The 17,742-nt window shown below is 33.3% G+C and overlaps 1 protein-coding gene across 1 annotated transcript; it reads left to right on the forward strand.

Annotated features, from left to right (window-relative positions):
- The first annotated feature begins 4,006 nt into the window (after positions 1-4,006).
- LOC105053612 (uncharacterized) lies at positions 4,007-12,802 on the forward strand. Its single transcript, XM_010934861.4, has 4 exons — positions 4,007-4,256; positions 4,333-4,443; positions 5,512-5,580; positions 12,328-12,802. The coding sequence occupies exons 1-4, from the start codon at positions 4,098-4,100 to the stop codon at positions 12,376-12,378; spliced, it is 390 nt and encodes a 129-aa protein (XP_010933163.1). The 5' UTR covers positions 4,007-4,097; the 3' UTR covers positions 12,379-12,802.
- The last annotated feature ends 4,940 nt before the right edge of the window (positions 12,803-17,742 follow it).

The raw sequence follows: 17,742 nt of genomic DNA on the forward strand, positions 1-17,742 counted from the left end.
CATCATTAAAATATTTAGATAAATTAGTGGTCATCATTCTAAATCTTTGACCACCATCATGTGCATGAGACTATTTTTTCACTGAAATTTCATTCAACCATTGAATAGCTTCCGAATTCTCTTTTTCAATATTCGCCAAAAATTTATCGAACTTTTTAAGTTGTGTTTGCATTCCGGTTATTTTCACCAAATCTCTGAGTCTGGAGTCCCAGAATCGAGTATTGAAGTTACTCGCTATGTGATACAAACAATAAATATGATGTGCATCTGGAGGATGCCAGCCAAGATGTTCATTCTATAAAACCGATAATATACCTGAATGCCAATCTGAAATAAGACATATACCATGACATGGTCCAATACAACATCTAAGACAAGCCAAGAACCAGCCCCATGTATCAGTAGACTCCTCGTCCATTATAGCAAAGGCAAGTGAAAAAATTTGATTGTTTCCATTAATAGTTGTTGCAATCATCAGCTTCTCCCAATATTTTTCATACATAAATGTAGCATCGATATTGATAACCGGTCTACAGTGTTTGAAGCCTTCAATTGATGGTGCAAATATCCAAAAAGTACGATCAAATGCAGCTAATGGAGGATAACCGATAGAAGTGCTGATGAACTTCACCCAAAAGTCGGGATTAAATTCCTGTACAGCACGTAACTATTTTGGCAATATGTCATAAGATTTATCCCAGTCTTTATATATCAATGCTATTGCTTTTTGCTTTGCCTCCCATAACTTTCTATAACTAGTCGTATAGTTGAATTTATTTTTGATAATTGCACCGATACCGATAATAGAAATTATGGGCATTTCTTTTACAACATCTTGAATTTCATTGACAATAAAATTCAAATCAAGACCAGAATGATCCTGAGAAAGCATAGCTGAAACATATGTATGTGAATCGATATACCTTGTGATTTCAAAGTAATCGTATCACTTAACAGCTCAGAGCATCTAATTACATTCTGACTCTCTATTTTTATATTTTATCATCCAAAGCTTTGGCTCCGACTTAATAACTCTAAATTCATAATACCTCTCAATATGATATTGTTTTACTGCAGTTTGCAGTTCCGTTTTATCTGCAAAATAAAGTCTTTTTAACAACTCAACACCTTTTTTCCAGCTGGTGCACTGTGCCTCCAAACCAGAAGACAATGATACATTAGCTACCATCCAATCAATTGATCTGAATGTTGCAGATGGAGCTTCAAATATCGCTAAACTTGGATGCTCTTCTACAGGTCCGCAAACTATAAGAGCAGAAGTACCACCTTCCTGAGAATGGAAGTCCATCTTATCTCCACTCCGTATGTCATCTTTCTCAAATAGTCGATTATCTATGTGCACCATATCATCGATAGGTGTATAAACTGATGATTCTCTAACAGTGACACCAACCACATCAGGATCAACTACAGAAAATTGATCCTCCGCATGTCTGGAACTTTGAGTCTCTGGTACATGCTCAGTGTCCTGAGTTGTTCGAGATAGATCAATCTATTGAATGTCCTGAGTTGTTCTTATATCTCTATCGGTTATTTCATAATCATACTGTTCAGCTTTAATAAGTTGCACTTCTAGATACAACTCTGCACCCGATAAACATGGGTGCGAACTAATTGTTGAAAAAATTACTTCAATATCTTCATCTTCAGTAATCGGAACATGTTCATATTTTAATAATGTCGGCTATACAACCCGTGGATATCTATATATTATCGTGAGTCTATTTTTGCTTTTGTCTATACGAAAGAGTCTGCATAATTTATTCTCTAACTTTTCAAATCTAATTCCAGATTTAATTCTAACTATCCTTTCAGGACGACCAATGCATTCAATTGCATTTGGTCCATAAATTGTAGAATCATTTATATAACATAAGACCGTAATATTTCCTTCCATCACTACATACATAACAAATACAATAATTTTAGCATTCTCTACATAAAGCAAACCACATTGGTCAAAGTTAACAATTAAAATAATTTTTTTAATAATAATTCACTTAAATTATATCGATATTTTTTTCACTTATAAAATTCTATATATTTTTTAAATTATTTAATTATCAATTTTAATTTTTTCACTTACAAAATTTTACATAATTTTAAAATATTTATAATCAATAATTTTATTTTTTCACTAATGACAATTCAAATATTTATAATATTATAAAATTTTATATTTATTTTCTAATTCTTCACTTATAACAATTCAGATAGTTATGATATTTTAAAATTTTACATATTCAAATTAATTTATAATTATTAATTCTATTTTTTTCACTTATAACAACTAAAAAATTTATGATATTATAAATTTTAGATACTTAAAAAATTTAATAATTATTAATTTTCTTTTTTACTTTCAATAATTGTAAAATTATTAAAATTATAAAATTTTACATATTTACAAAATTTTTTACTTATCAATTTTTTTATTCACTAACAACATTTCAAATAATTATTATATATAAAATTTTACACACTTTAAAATTATCCATACTTAATAATTTTATTTCTTCACTTATAACAATTCAAAAAATTATAATATTATAAATTTAAACATACTTAACAAAATTTTATAATTATTAATTTAATTTTTTCACTTATACCAACTAAAAATATTATATAATTTAATAAAATTAATTTTATAATTAAAATATTTTCTATTATTAATTTTATTTTTTAAACTTATAAAATTTAAAAAAATAACAATATCATATAATTTTATATAATTGTGAAATTTTTAAATTATCAATTCTAATTTCTCATTTATAAATTTCATAAATTAATAATATTATAAAATTAAAATATCATAATTTTACAAAACTCTAATATTATAAAAATCATAAAATTAATAAATAATTATAATAATTCAAATAAGTAAAAAAAATAAAAAAAATAAAATTTATACCTCTCGTTGCTGCAGCCACAGGGAAAGGAGGGGAGCGATGGAGGGGGTGCCGGTGGGGGGAACCGGCGAGGAGGGCAGCGCGCGGGGGAGACATGTGGAGGAGGGTGGCGGCTGGGGAGGATGGTGGCGGCCCGAGGGGGGCTCGAAGGGGGGTGGTCGGCATGGATGTCGGGGTGGCCAAGGGGGGGAGGGCCCGTGGAGGGGGCGGCGACCGAGGGGAGAGAGGGAGTGAGGTGGCGGGCGTGGGGTGAGTCGGTCGGGGGGTTGTCGGAGGGGAGGGAAGCACCGGGGGTCCACCAGGGGGGTTGTCGGAGGGGAGGGGAGCACCGCGGGGGTCCACTGGGGTGGGACTGTTGGAGGGGAGGAGAGCAGGATCGGTGGGGACAGGAGGTTATGGCTGCTGGAGAATCGTGACCGGAGATCACGATTTCAGAAAAAAATAAAATAAACACCTTGTAGCCATGTGGGCATTCAGCATGTGGGCTGCGTGGCGACGGGCTGAATTTGTGGGTTGAACCCACGAATTCGTCCTAAAATTTAAATTCTTTTTTTTAAATGAAATCATGGGTTGAATCCATAATTTCATTATTTGGCCACGTGGGCCGACTATTTATGGGCTCAACCCATGAATTCTTTACGTGATCCTTGAATTCATGGGTTGAACTCATGATTCTTGCTGAAGTGGGTAATTTCAAAAATAATTTTTAAATAAAGATATTTTAAAAAAAATTTATTTAAAAAATATTATTTAAAAAAAATCTCCAAACGAGTCCCGCACTTCAAGACGGAAGGGGGTCGTATCTTTGGAACGAAAGAAGGATTCACGTGCCATTGGACGAACCCATCATTGGATCATTCATCACACAGGTTCAAAGAAGTCCAGACATGTCATTTAGCCGTTTGCACAAATCTGAAAGTGGCCCGTCGATGATCAAACGATGGATTCGTATGAAGGAAGGTGAATTCTTCCTTCGTGTGAAAGATAGAAACATGATCCCCCACGTGTCCCACACGGCAAATCCACCCCTTTTACTATCCCATCACCAACACTCCTCCGTCCACGAGAAACTACTTAAGCCCGGCTAGCCCAGTCTCTAGCGCCGTATTTGCCTTTCGAGAACCCGTCCCCGCGGTGTCGCGACCTTTGAGGCTCGAAGAAACTCCCATGGCGTCAGCCGCCGCTTCCAAGGGAGCGCTGCTTGCCGACGACGTCCCGTGGAGGGCCTCCCCTACTGGCGCGAAGCCCGTCCCCAGAATCCACCAGAACCCTGTCCTCCGCCTCCCCCAGAACCCTAACACCTCCTACGCCCTCGCCGTCATGAAGGTAATCCGGACTGTCCCTCTGCCGTTTCTTGGTTTCTCTCTTCGATTCTTTCAAATTTGGTGTTCTTGTGCTTTAGCGCCCCGATCCAATTGGCGAAGGGTTCGCCATGGAGGCGAAGCTGGAGGCGGCGGGGCCCGACTGCATCGTTCCCGGGCTGGCTACTCCTGTGAGGTTGCTCGGATTGAAGGTTTAACTCTACAAATTCCATAGTTTCTGTATTTTATAAATAGATGTACGTGTGGATTGTGAAAAGTGTTTTTATTAAAAAGAAAGATATTTTATTATTGGATTTGATCATTGTGTTACTAAGTTCTTGTGTCGTTATTGGTCTGGTGATACTTGAAGTAGTTTTGAAGGAATTGAACTGCTTTAAGGGATTTTGCTTCTTTAATTCTATTCAGGAAAAACAGAATCTTCTATAGGCTTGTAAACTTGTAACTCAAGTGCTACAGTTGGTGGTGGAATTACTGGTATTGGGTGATCTGCGGACCAATTTTTAGGGAATCAATTGTTTTAGTGGTTTTCTCTTATTCTTTTCCATTGCAAGAAAAGAGAATCTTCGATGTGCTACTAAAATCACAACCCCAGTGCTATAACTCTAGGATCTTGTGTCCGTGAACCTTGTAGATCAATGCGGTTGGACATTAATGCAGGATGACAAGCCATTGCCTTCTTACTCTATTTTGAGGATTCTTGGAACCCTTTTTAGTTGCTCATAGAACAAACATGTTTCGAGCAATAGAAAAGGTTTTGAATTTCCTCTGTGTTTTGCTTTGTATCAATGTTTTAGCGACTCATCTGCATGCAACTTCCAAGAACAAGCTTTTATGTGCCATTAGTTGTTCGTATTGTTATTTTTCTTTCGTCGTCCAGCCTATTATTATTTTAGCTATGTGTATTGGTGTGTGAGAGTCTTTTATTATTTATGTCTTTATTTGTTCATATTGATGATTGCCTTTTTGATAACATTCTTGTCTGATGTTTTACATAATAAAGTGCACAATTGCCAGATTTGAGAACAGAACATAGAACAGCTGCCAGAGACTTATTTTGTGTGTAGGGCCAGTCAAGATTGTTCTTGTATGATATGTAGTTCTAATTTGTTCAGAAAATAGTTTATATGCCTTATGGGTCTGGTATCTTTCCTTAGAACTTCCCTCCTTCTTAACACTTCTGAGAAATCTTTCCTTATTATCTTCTTGCGCATTCTTGGTACAGTTCTGGGCAATACCTTTATATGTTCCACTGTATGCAGGTCTGGCCTATTGACATTAACTTCAAATTTATGGAACCTATTGGGCGAGAACTGCAGAACATTGGAAAGGTGACTATGCAATTTAACTATATTTTTCTTACAATATTATATGATAATAAATATTTTATGCATATCTTTTTCAGTGCATGTCTTGGTCAATATAATATCTCCAGTGAAAGAATAATATCTGGAAAAAACAAAACATATAGTAGCTAAGTGATTGCAGAGCTCTTTGTTGAATTACTTGTATCTCAACCTTGTCCATTTCTATCAACAAGTCAATGTTTTTCACCATGAAAAGCATTGTTACTATTCATACTAGTACGAAAGCTTTACTGTTCATTCTAGTAAAGAGGAGTATGATTAGGACGGGAAGTATTTAAGGTTGTGAATGGGAAAAAATGCATCTTCACTGCATACTTTAATATGATTAGTCTGCTGGACAAAACTAACTCTTGAGGTAGAAGATGTTTTATGCTTCTAACAATCCTCTATACGAACCTAAAATCATTTTGCCAGATGGTCAAGTGGTAAAAATTATATCTGCCAATACTATGAGCTTTCAAATGTTTGTTACCTTGATAAACTAATTTCAGGTATGTGCTTCTTATATACATGTGATAACATGAATGTTGACTTATGCACTGTGACTGATACCTGGTATGGGGCCAATGTCCACCTAATTTGATTAGGCAGTTGACATGTGAATGCTCTTTATATTTAACTGTTAAGGTAATGGAGAATTGGACTAAACTTGTTGTCTATGACTTGTGTATTCCCTATATATGCTGGTTGGATGTGGGCAGAGTTGTTGTCTGCTAGCATGCAGTGTCAATAACCCAAATTTTAAGTTAGGGTCTGACAGAACAACTATATACCGGATAAGATGTTTGCATATATATGTATGTGTATATATTATGCATGCATATATGTATGCATGCATATTATCAATCTTTGAGGTAGTAAAAGTTCTGCAAGTGCTAATATAATTCCCCAAGAATTAAGAGACAGGTCGTGTATAAATCTGTGGAAACATCTACAGTTAAATATACCAGGAAAGGCCATAATTAACATAAAATGTGGTATGTATTATAAACATAATCGATCTGTTAGAATATAAATCTGTGCTAATTGTATCTAAATGTCATCAATGTCTTATAACTATGTTCTTAGATTATCTTATGTACAATGTGCTTTGTAGATATTCAATTCTACTATGGTAGAAGTACCAAAAGTATGTAAAAGTTTTTGGATTCGTTGGCATTTTGTTAGGACAAGTCCAAGACTTTCTCTCTATCAAGATTCCTCACATAGAAGTATTTATAGTTTTTGACATATTGTAGCTCCATATGTATGTTAATACATGCCTAATGGTAGTACCTCAGACTAATCCAGCTAAATTAGTTAACCATGCTAGCTAAAATGCTCCTTTCTCTCTATCTTGCATTCTAAGTTCATGGAGATAGCATATTGTATCCTTCCCAATTCACATGTACATATATTGTTTATCTTAAATGCATATATTACATTTGCATTAAAATCTAGAACTCCTTCCCATCTCATGAATTACCAGATCTCTGATCTCTTACCAACAAAGTTTGCCAGATCGGTACCAAGGGTTGTACTGACTGGTTATCGGTTCGGTATGATACCAGTACATGTCATATGGAGTTGAGGTGTAATGGAATGGAGGATCAGCAGAAGATGAAGGGAGATGGCAAAAACCCTAACCCTAACCCTAGAATGAGGTGAATTGGAGGTATGGGGAGAAGACAAGGGGGAGAAAGAGGGAGGGAGGGAGGAGGAGGCGTACGGGTGATGACGTCAATTGAAGGTGTCATGGTTGGCATTGGCCTATGGTGATGGTGTTTGTATTGGCATTGACGTCAACCATTGGCAATGGCGGTGTTGGGTACTGGTGGAGCCTCTGGTGATGGCATGGTAGGGTTTCAAAGCTTCAATTCATGGTGGAAGGAGAGAAAGCGAGAACAAATACATGAGGAGGTTAGGGGGGCCCAGGGGATTTTGAAGGCCAAACTATCTTGGTTCTTGGTCAGTTATGTTCGGTACTGCCCAAACCACCCCGTTTGTGATGGTTCGGTGAATCTTACTTATCAAGGCTCGTAAGTTCCTCTTTCTCTCCAACTTCTGGTGGAGTGGTCCATCTGTTTGGACTTTTTGGATATTTGAACTGCACCACTACCTGAATAACATCTTAGATTCATTTTTTTCTATCTATCTTGTTGAACCAGTGCTAGAACTGTAGCACCACTACCTGAATAACATCTTGGTTCCATTGTTTGCTGATGAACAATTCCTTGCTCAAGAATGTTGCTGAACTTGTAAACAACAATCTTTTTGGGAAGCTGAATAGTTTTGCCTCCCAAGATTCAATAAGATGGTTTGTCTATAAGGATTGAGTGGTTTTCTAATATCCTTTGCTTTATTTTATATCATTCTTTTAATGGCTTTTGGAATTCCAAAGATTGCTCTGTCTTATTGTGGAACACCTTTTGATTTAGCTGAAATCGAGCAATCATCTGTTTTTCTCATTCTCCCAACTGTTATGGTGCAAACTGAAGAAAGTAACTACTTGAGATGCAATGAGGAAAATGCTGAATTCAGGTTCCTATAGCAATGGAAAATATAACTTCTAGAGGCTTCTACCTTGGCATCACTTTTGGCTTATCTTGCCAAAAGATTTTAGTTGTGGAATCTTTTGCTTTAGCTGCTCACTGTGGCGGAAAACTTGTTTCTGCCCATGCTCTCATGCCCTTCAATAGTCCGATCGAAATTACTTAACAGTTCTAAGTTAATCAGATATGATTTTCCCTAAGTATAATTGTAAGTTTGTGAATATTTCTTAGAAACTTCTGCTTCTAGTGAAGGACAGGTGCTTCATTGCTCACATTGGAATTTGTTTGGTTGCATGAAAAGTACTCTCGAGTCATGCAAGTTATGTTGGTGGTCCAATCCTGGGAGTTTGGACAGATGCAAGTCAAGTGACTCATAACCCTTTTATATATTTGCTTCCTACTTTCAAGAATTGGCTTTAGCTAATGAGAAGAAAAAAGAAAACTCCAAATCATCCCTCAAAATTGATTTTTGAAAGCGGTCCTGTTCGGACCATTTTTAACTTATTTAGCCTAGGTTGTTGGCTTGCTGCGGACTAATGCATTTCTATCATTTCTATGAGATAATTCCTTTGATGTTGTACTTTGAAACTTGCTTCCCCTGAAGCTCACTCAAGATATTTTTGCATGTTCAACCAAACTGGTCCCTCCATGCAACCATAGTCTAAATTTTCTCCCATTTGAACACGAGAATAAGCTTTCAGGTTTTGGCTGGTTGAGATGTACCTTTCATCAAATCTAGGTCAATGACACCATTGGCTAAAGTAGAGCGGTCCTATTTTTTCATTGTGTTTCTTCAAGTTTTCACAATAATAACCTACCTTTCTCTCATAGCATTATCCTGTTGCATTATATTCAAAACATTAGCATTCATTTCCAATTCTTCTTACGTTTCAAGGATTTTTGCCATGTCATTAATTCTCATAAGTCGTTGCTTTTTGTTCACTGTTCAACTCATTATATTCAACTGATCCAAATCTTCACTATTCGATCCACTTCTTTTCTTCTCTTTTAGGAACATGTTTCTGGAAGTCTAGGTATGCTCTCCCTGGGAAGATAAGATTTAGGGCTGAAATCAGACTTTGAAGAAATCATAAGTTTGAGATTCAATTTCTGCTTTAGAGAAATATCTAGAAAATATATTTTAATTCTAGTGTAACAACCTACAAGAGGTGTTACATATATATATTTTCAGTCCATGGGTAAGCACTAATCATCACTTATTTTTCAAATTTATTTAAATTTGTGCTTAGGTTAGTGTAGCCATGATCATGTAAATTGTTATCAAATTGAGATAGCAAGTAGCATGCATAGCCTCAAACATACTATTGATTTTACAGAAATATTTTAAACATCATTTACTTATTATCATTTTTTTAATTCAAAAATATATTTTCAATGTAAAAAATTAAATGATGAACGAAAAATTCTGATTTCTGTAAAATTATGTAGATCATTTTAGATCTACAATATTTCATGAAATCATGATAAGATACAAAATTTTGTCATGATCTCCCTTCATTTTCCATTTTTTTTTAATCTTTTTTAAGGCTTCAAGAAAAAGATGGGAGAGGGAAGGAAAGAGGGAGATTTACTTGCTTAGAGTTAGATTTTAGATGAAATTTGTGCATCTAGGCCCTTATACATTTTTTTAAAAGGAAAATGAAAAAAGTGGTTGTGGGAGGGCTAAGAAGACACAGGAGGCCTTCTCAATGCCTTCCATCAATTATTAAGGGTGGAATCGGCCTGAAGTGGTCTGACTGCTTTGATCGAGCAGAACCAGGTGGTTCTTCTCGGTTTGGGTGGATTTAAGCCAGATTGGTTTTCTTTGACCTGATGGTGCATCCTGCTTTGTTCCAACCTAGCATGGTTTGATATGCATTGAATCAGGCAGTTCAGGACTCAATGACAATCCTTGGTTGAATACTTGGATGCACTTTTTTCTTTTTCTATGTACTGAATGTGCATACTCTTTTGTTATGAAACGGCTTGTATCCAAGCAGCCAGTGACAAAAGCATCTGAAAATTCTAGAACTAGCTATATTTGCCAAAAAAGGTGGCTTGAATTTGCATAAGTAGAAATCAAATATGCTATTTTTGCAAAACACCTCTGATGTTTTTTCACCTGGGAACCAAGATTGAACTGGGTTTCATTAAAACCTGGTGAAGTGCTTAGGCCTTTCCACATTGTTCTTTTAATCTGAAAGAGATGAATGATACCTGTATTCCTCCTTGGATCGTGTCCTAATTTCTTAACGAGATATTGGTTTAGATGGCGACATATCCTAACTGACAAAAAATTGGTTACAGTGTGTGGGACTCCTATCAGAGCTGCATGTTTCTTTTTGTGTCGTCAGGTGCTCAGCTGTGATGATGGAGAATCCTAGGTTGGGAAGAAGATGCTTAGCATGACCCTGCAGAAGTTAGAATATACCTTAAAAAGTGAAATCCATACCATGGATGTGATAGAAAAATGTCTGCATCAACTAAGTATCATACTATAGAAATTGTTTCCTCACTGCATACCTGTGGATCCATAGATATCCAAATGGGTTGAGAGAATCCACATGTAATATTCTATGTGCTATCATCATATGGAGTAAAATTTTGTGAGCTGTTTCAGTAGTAATCATGTTGTATTTTCTTTTTAGTGTCGGTTAATGCAAATCGGAAAAGAGGGCAAGCTTTGATGAGCGGTAAGATTGCTCTATCATGAGTTGATAGTTAGTGATTTGAAACACACAAACAATCTCTTCGCACGTGAGGATATAGCTGCATACATTTGATCCTCCTTAGACCCTATAGTGGTAGGAGCCTCGTGCGCTGGATGTCCTTTTAGAGGGTGAGTCTTAGTGCAATGGTAAAGTTGCTCCACTGTGACCTAAGTGTCATGAATTCAAAATACAGAAACAACCTCTATGCTGAGGAGGTAAGGCTGTATATACCACCCTAGACCTAGTAATGGTAGGAGCCTTTTGCACTAAGGCACCTTTTAATGCAAATTCAAACTAGAGCATAACATAATGTAATTTGCTTCATTGTTTTAGAAAAAAAAACATTGACTATGGGTGCTGTAGTAACTGCTACAGAGGTTTTGGCCTGAGATTGCTACATTAAGCTTTATTGCAGTGCCATATGGCACTTTGGGATAAGGAACCTGATATGTTGGGAGAAAACCCGCTATAGCAGTGCACCATAGACTCAGGGTGCACACTTTATTTTGTAGCTGGCTGGACCAATTTCTGATTGGACATATTTCTTCTTTGATCGATGTTATGTGATTATGGATATCTCTACTTTAGTCGATATTACATGATTTGGACGTTTTTGTTGTATGAGTGATGTTATTATTAGTTTGATGCATGGTAACATTATGTAATTACATTGTTGACCTTTACATTATATGGATGTTAATATTATATTGTGTTGTTAGGTGGATGATGTTTTACAGCTTTGCCCTTGATATTTTTTATTATTTTTTGCATGAAATTGATAAAAAACTATTGTTTTTCGCTACTGAAGTACGAAAAATATTAATATGTTTTACCAGCCCATCTTCAGTACTTGACACCTGTTACCTGTTGTTTGCCATAAAATGCCTTGGCCACTGTCCACTATTCGCTTTTCAATATGTTGATCCCTTTTCTTAAAACTTCTATTCACTTTATATTATGGAATTTTTTTTTCCAGACTAGTTTTGGTGGCTTATAGTATATGGATGACCAATGTGTGTTTTTTTTGGTAATAATGCAATTTTTCATTTTGTTATGTATGCTTTGTGCATTATGTTAGTTTGAGATGTAGGAAAACATTGGTGAATCATACTTACTAGAATTTAACTGTACAAAGTTTTTTCAGACTTGAAGCACTTAATTGTTCAATTTAGAAACAAATTGTAGCTTCTGTACATAATTTGCAGTAGATTTTTTTGTATTTCAACATCTAAGTTACAATATCTTCCAAAGAAAAAAAGGGTCATGACATCTTTTATTTATATTTTATTTAGCTTATTTGTTATTCTTTGATTTTCATAATTTTGGTAAAGAATCCATTATGACCATGTAATGTGTAAGGAATTTCCACCACGATACACTAGAATTCATGTGTTTAATGTACTTAAATCTACCCTATCCATATTGGCCCAATACTGTTACTGTTGATTACATGCACTTTTCTTTTGTAGATGATGGATTCAGCAGTTAACCTAATGAATGCATCATTTCAAGATCGCTAGGCCCAGATGGTGTTCGTGCTGGCCTCAACAAATGTATCCAGAATCTAGTTCTGGTTAGCCTTATTGCGGGAGTTACTGGGTACTAGAGTTGATGCAGAGAAATTGATAGAGCATACGCTATGTGTCCGGTTAATGGCTACGTGTGTACAATTGCAATGAAAATGTATGTCAAGCTGTTAAATTTTTTCTCATCTTATTGTACAGAAAACCTGATGCCAAATTTGTGCGGCAAGTTATTGTGCTTTTGTTAGATACTGCTTGGATGGATGCCAGTATTCATGCCAGTTTTTTCCATTAAGTAACATAGGATTTTTTTTTTTTGGTGAGAGAGAGAGAGAGAGAGAGAGAGAGAGAGAGAGTACTTGTTATGCGTCTGGTTAATGGGTACATCTACGTGATTGCAATGAAAATGTATGTTGACTTACTTTTTTCTTTTCTTACTGTAAAGAGAAGCTGATGACAACGTTGCATAGATTTTTTGTTCTTTCCAGGAAGGACAGTGCTTTCATTGAAATACTGTTGCTGGTGTTTCGATGAACTAACATAAGATTTGGTAGGATGAAATTTTGGCAGCTCACCATTTCAGGAGAGTATACCAGGAACCATTTTGTGCCTTTCGGCAAATTTTGTTAAGTGCATGAAACATGATTTGTGCTAGATGGACAAAGAATGTGCCTGCAATTGCAGCCATTTATGTAGTTTATCAATGACTCCATATTGTAAGCTAACTTTTTTCTTGAGATACAGCTCAAGGAAGAAATAAAATTCCTGGGCTTCTTGCTTTTGGAAGTTCCAGTTTGTACGTGGCTAACTTATTTTCCTTCCCAAAGTTTCAGTTCATGTGCGGGTTTAATCAATTCTCCTTTTCTCAGCCAGTCGGCAATGTTGTTTCTTGTATGTTTGTATATTTGCAAAACTTCAGTGATTTCTATGGAGGTCAGCGATTCACGATCAGTGTGAAGTTCCCTAGATGTTTGCAACTCAAGTCTTTCTGGTTGACCATTAAAATTTATTATATACGAGCATCTCCAGTGTCAGATAATATTGAATATTCAAATGTCTTCGGCATTCTTGTAGTGTCTCGATGCAGACATGTTACATGTGCTGCACACCTTGGTTTATTCATCAGTATATCTACGAATTACATAAATATTTATATAGAATTATTCGTACATAACCTTACTCTTAAATTTAAATTCACATGTATAAACATTTGTATATCATTTGTATTGTGCACTGAAACGACTGATATATGAATAGAATAACTTAGAATCCGTGCCTCTTAATCTCTTGTTATCTTACCCAAAAGATGCATATGTAGATTCCTATATAGACCATCTACATAGATCCAAAATCCGCCATTCACATTTTTTTTCTTCTCTTTTTTGCAAGTCAAAATAGACGCACTATCTCGTATCACACCACCACTTTCCCCCACTGAAAGACGAGAAAGCGACGACAGCATGGAGATGCGATCCAATTCTCATACAAGTAATGGGCGAAAAATCCAAAGATTCTCGAGCAAACGTTTTCTTCGCAGGCGTTTTGGACAAAATTAAGATATGACCATCATATAACGTGCACTGGTTTGGACTCTCCCTTTTTCTTTCTTTCTTTCTTTCTTTCTTTTTTTTTCCATCCTAGCTCGCTTTCGTACGTCACTCTTTTGCCACTGCATCCGAGTCTCTGCTTTCCCACCTCACGACTTCACGAAGTCACGGACGTTTGTCCCATGCACACCTCTTTTCTTCTCACACTCGAATCCTTTTGGGGCCTAGCCCGATTCAAAGTCCCCAATAATGCTACCATCCAGAGCTCGTTACAGTCCATCTACCACCATTTTGGCCCACCGATTAGGTGGTCACCAACCATCCAACGTGGGAATAGAATAAATGGGTTGCAGTGTTGCACTGGTCCAGTCAACAATACCACAAAAAAAAGAAGTGCTGGACTCCATGGTTTTTCTTGTCCATCGTTTGGTGCCCTACAATTCAGATTGATGACTAAAGAACCCAAAATAAAGAAGGCGAGCACTCAAGTATTGGTGGAGACATGGTCCGCATGGAGCCTCTCCACGCTAGCTTTCGCCCTTTTCACGAGATCCCCAATATCTCCATAATGCCGTTACAGAGGTGGCCATTTAAAACGGTTACCATCAAATATTATAGACCAAAAAAAAATAGATATCATTACCTGTCTTGCTTTAATAATAAACATCAAAATTATGAGATATTTTCTTCGATATTGACATAGAGATTTTACGTACAGATGCAAAAGGGTTGTTACAGCACGTGCTGTCAAACTGTTAAAGCAATCTTAAATGCCTTCGGGACCGCTCAAACGGCTGTTGTGACGTTATGGAAGTCGTTTTAAATGGCTAACCTTGGTCAAACAAAATCTCGATGGAATCTCAAATCTCATCGTAAATCTGTGTTCGGCTTGGCAGTGGGATACCCTCGTTTTGGGGGAGGTATAAACCCATTTCCTCCACTTCTGTCACTTCGCTAACGAACGAAGCAGCTTTCCTCCTACTCGCTACCCCAGATGGCATCGGTCGTAAATACTTTTTTAAGTAAGAAGAAGAAGAAGAAGAAGAAGAAGGTGATACCAAAAGGTCAACCATCAACAGGATTCTTTGTTGCGCTCTTTTTCAGAATAATATAAAAAAAAATTAAATATTAAAATAATTCAAAATCAAATTTATTTATCAAACTAATGCAAAAGAAAAAAATACCATTTTGAATGGCATTTTTTTTCCTTCTACATCACCCTCCTTTTCCACGATGGCATGATCGCAAAGACTTCAAAAACACCATTTTAAATGGCGTTTTTTAAAACGCCATTCAAAACGGCGTTTTCAAATTTTTCCAAAAAAAAAAGAAAAAAATCGTGAAATAATGAGAATTTTTTTTTAAAATTTGAAATTAATAAATAAATTAAAATTTTAATTTTGATTGAAATTTAAAATATAAATATTTGAATTTGTAATTCATTAAAAAAATTAATTTAGATTTTTTATTTCAATTTTTTTTAAAAGATGTCAAAAAAAACTTAAGAAATAAAAAAAAAATTTATAATAGAAAATAAAAAAAAAGAGAAAGAAATATGAAAGAAATAAAAATTTAAAATTTAATTGAAAAACATCATTCGAAATACTTGTCCTAAAAATTTAAAAAAAAATAAATTTTTAAATAATCAAAAAAATTTATAATTTAAAATTTAAAAAAAAATAAAATTTTAAAGATTAATTGAAATAAAAATATTATTTCAAATTACTTTCTCAAACTAAAATTAATTTATTTAAAAAAAAAATCAAAAAAAATTAAAAATAAGCTAAAAAATTTTTATAAAAACATAAAGAATTGAAAAAAAATAGAAATTATAATTGTAATTGAAGAACAAGGTTTATAATTTTTAATTTTAAGAAATAAGAATTATAATTTTAATTGAAATTAAAAATTATATTTTAAATAACTAAATTAATTGAAATATAAATTTTTAAGAAATATTTTAAATAAAAGAAAAAAATACATAATAGAATATCAAAAAGATAAAAATGGAAGAAAACTAAAATTAAAATTTAAAATTATAAAAATTATAAATTAGATTAGAAAAAATATATCATAAAAGAATAAAATAAAATTAAATTAATTACAATTTTATTTTTAGGGTATTTTATAAATGTGACTTAAAAAAATTAAATTTGAATTAAATTTTGATAAAAAAAGAAATACATTAAAAAGTTAAAAAATGATGAAAAGTTAAAAAGTTAAAAAGTTAAAATTTTTAAAAAGTCATAAAAAATAAGAATTATAAATTAAAATTTAAAAAGGAATAAAATTTTAAAGATTAATTGAAATAAAAATATTTTTTAAAATTATATTCTCAAATTAAAATTAATTTAACTAAAAAAATTTCTAAATAAAATTTAAAAATTGCCTAAAGAAATTTCATAAAAAGATAAAGAATTAAAAAAATAAAAATTCTAATTGTAATTGAAGAACAAAGTTTATAATTTTTAATTAATAAGAATTAAAATTATAATTAAAATTAAAAATAATATTTTAAATAACTAAATTAATTTAAACATTAATATTTAAAAAATATTTTAAATAAAGAAAAAAAATACGTAATAGAATGTGAAAAAGATAAAAGTGGAAGAAAATTAAAATTAAAAATTAAAATTATAAAAAAAATATTTCATAAAAGAATAAAATGTAATTAAATTAATTACAATTTCTTTTTTAGGGTATTTTATAAATGTGACTTAAAAAATTTTAATTTGAATTAAATTTTGATCAAAAAATAAATACATTAAAAATTTAAAAAATAAAAAAAAAATATGAAAAAAAATTTGTAAATTGAAGTTTAGAAAAAATAATATTTTTTTAAGTAAAGGAAAGGAATACGTAATAGAATGCTAAAAAGATAAAAATGGAAGAAAACTAAAATTATAATTTCAAATGATAAAATTTTTAAAATAAATTTAAAAAAAAGTATCATAAAAAAATAATAAAATAATAATAAAATAGAAATTATAATTATAAATTTTAAATAAATTTAATTTTAATTTAAATTAAAAATTATCATTTAAATTATTATTTTTATTATTTAATTAAATTTATTTATTAAAAGATTACAAATAGATAAGTAAAGAAATTTAAAAAAAAATAAAAAAAAGAGAAAACACTATAGAAAATGGCATTTTCCCCTCCCCAAACCCCTTTTTCCCCTCCTTCCTTCTCCCTTCTCCTTCTCCCTTCTCCCTTCTCGATCTTCTCCTTCTTCCTTTACAAATTTAAGTAAAGGAAAAGAATACGTAATATATCATAAAAATAGAAGAAAACTAAAATTATATTTTTTAAATTATAAAAATTATAAATTAAATTAAAAAATATATCATAAAAAAAATAAATAAAAGAGAAAAAATGGTAATAAAATAGAAATTATAATTCTAAAAAAAAATAACTTTAATTTAAATTAAAAATTATCATTCAAATTACTATCCTCATTAAAAAAATTAATAAATTAAAAAAAAAGAAAAAAATAATTAAACAAATTATGAAAAAAATTAAAAAAATTTAAAAAAAAGAAAAAGAATAAAAAAATATCGAAGGGAACGGCGTTTTCTCCTTTCCCCCCTTCTTCTCTCCTTCTCCCTCTTCTCCTTTCTCCCTCTTCTCCCTTCTCCGGCGTCTCTCTGACAGCACGGCGGTGAGCTGTCTCCCTCTTCCTCTCTCTCTCTCTTTTTAAAAAATTTAAAAAATAAAAATTATCAGAAAGAAAGCCAAGGGGTCGACTCACAGAGTGTGGCAGCCAAAAATTTTGCATGCCGTTAAACTCTTTTAGCCATGAGTCGATTCA

Source organism: Elaeis guineensis, chromosome 2 (genome assembly GCF_000442705.2).
Source record: "Elaeis guineensis isolate ETL-2024a chromosome 2, EG11, whole genome shotgun sequence".
NCBI classification, from domain to species: domain Eukaryota; kingdom Viridiplantae; phylum Streptophyta; class Magnoliopsida; order Arecales; family Arecaceae; genus Elaeis; species Elaeis guineensis.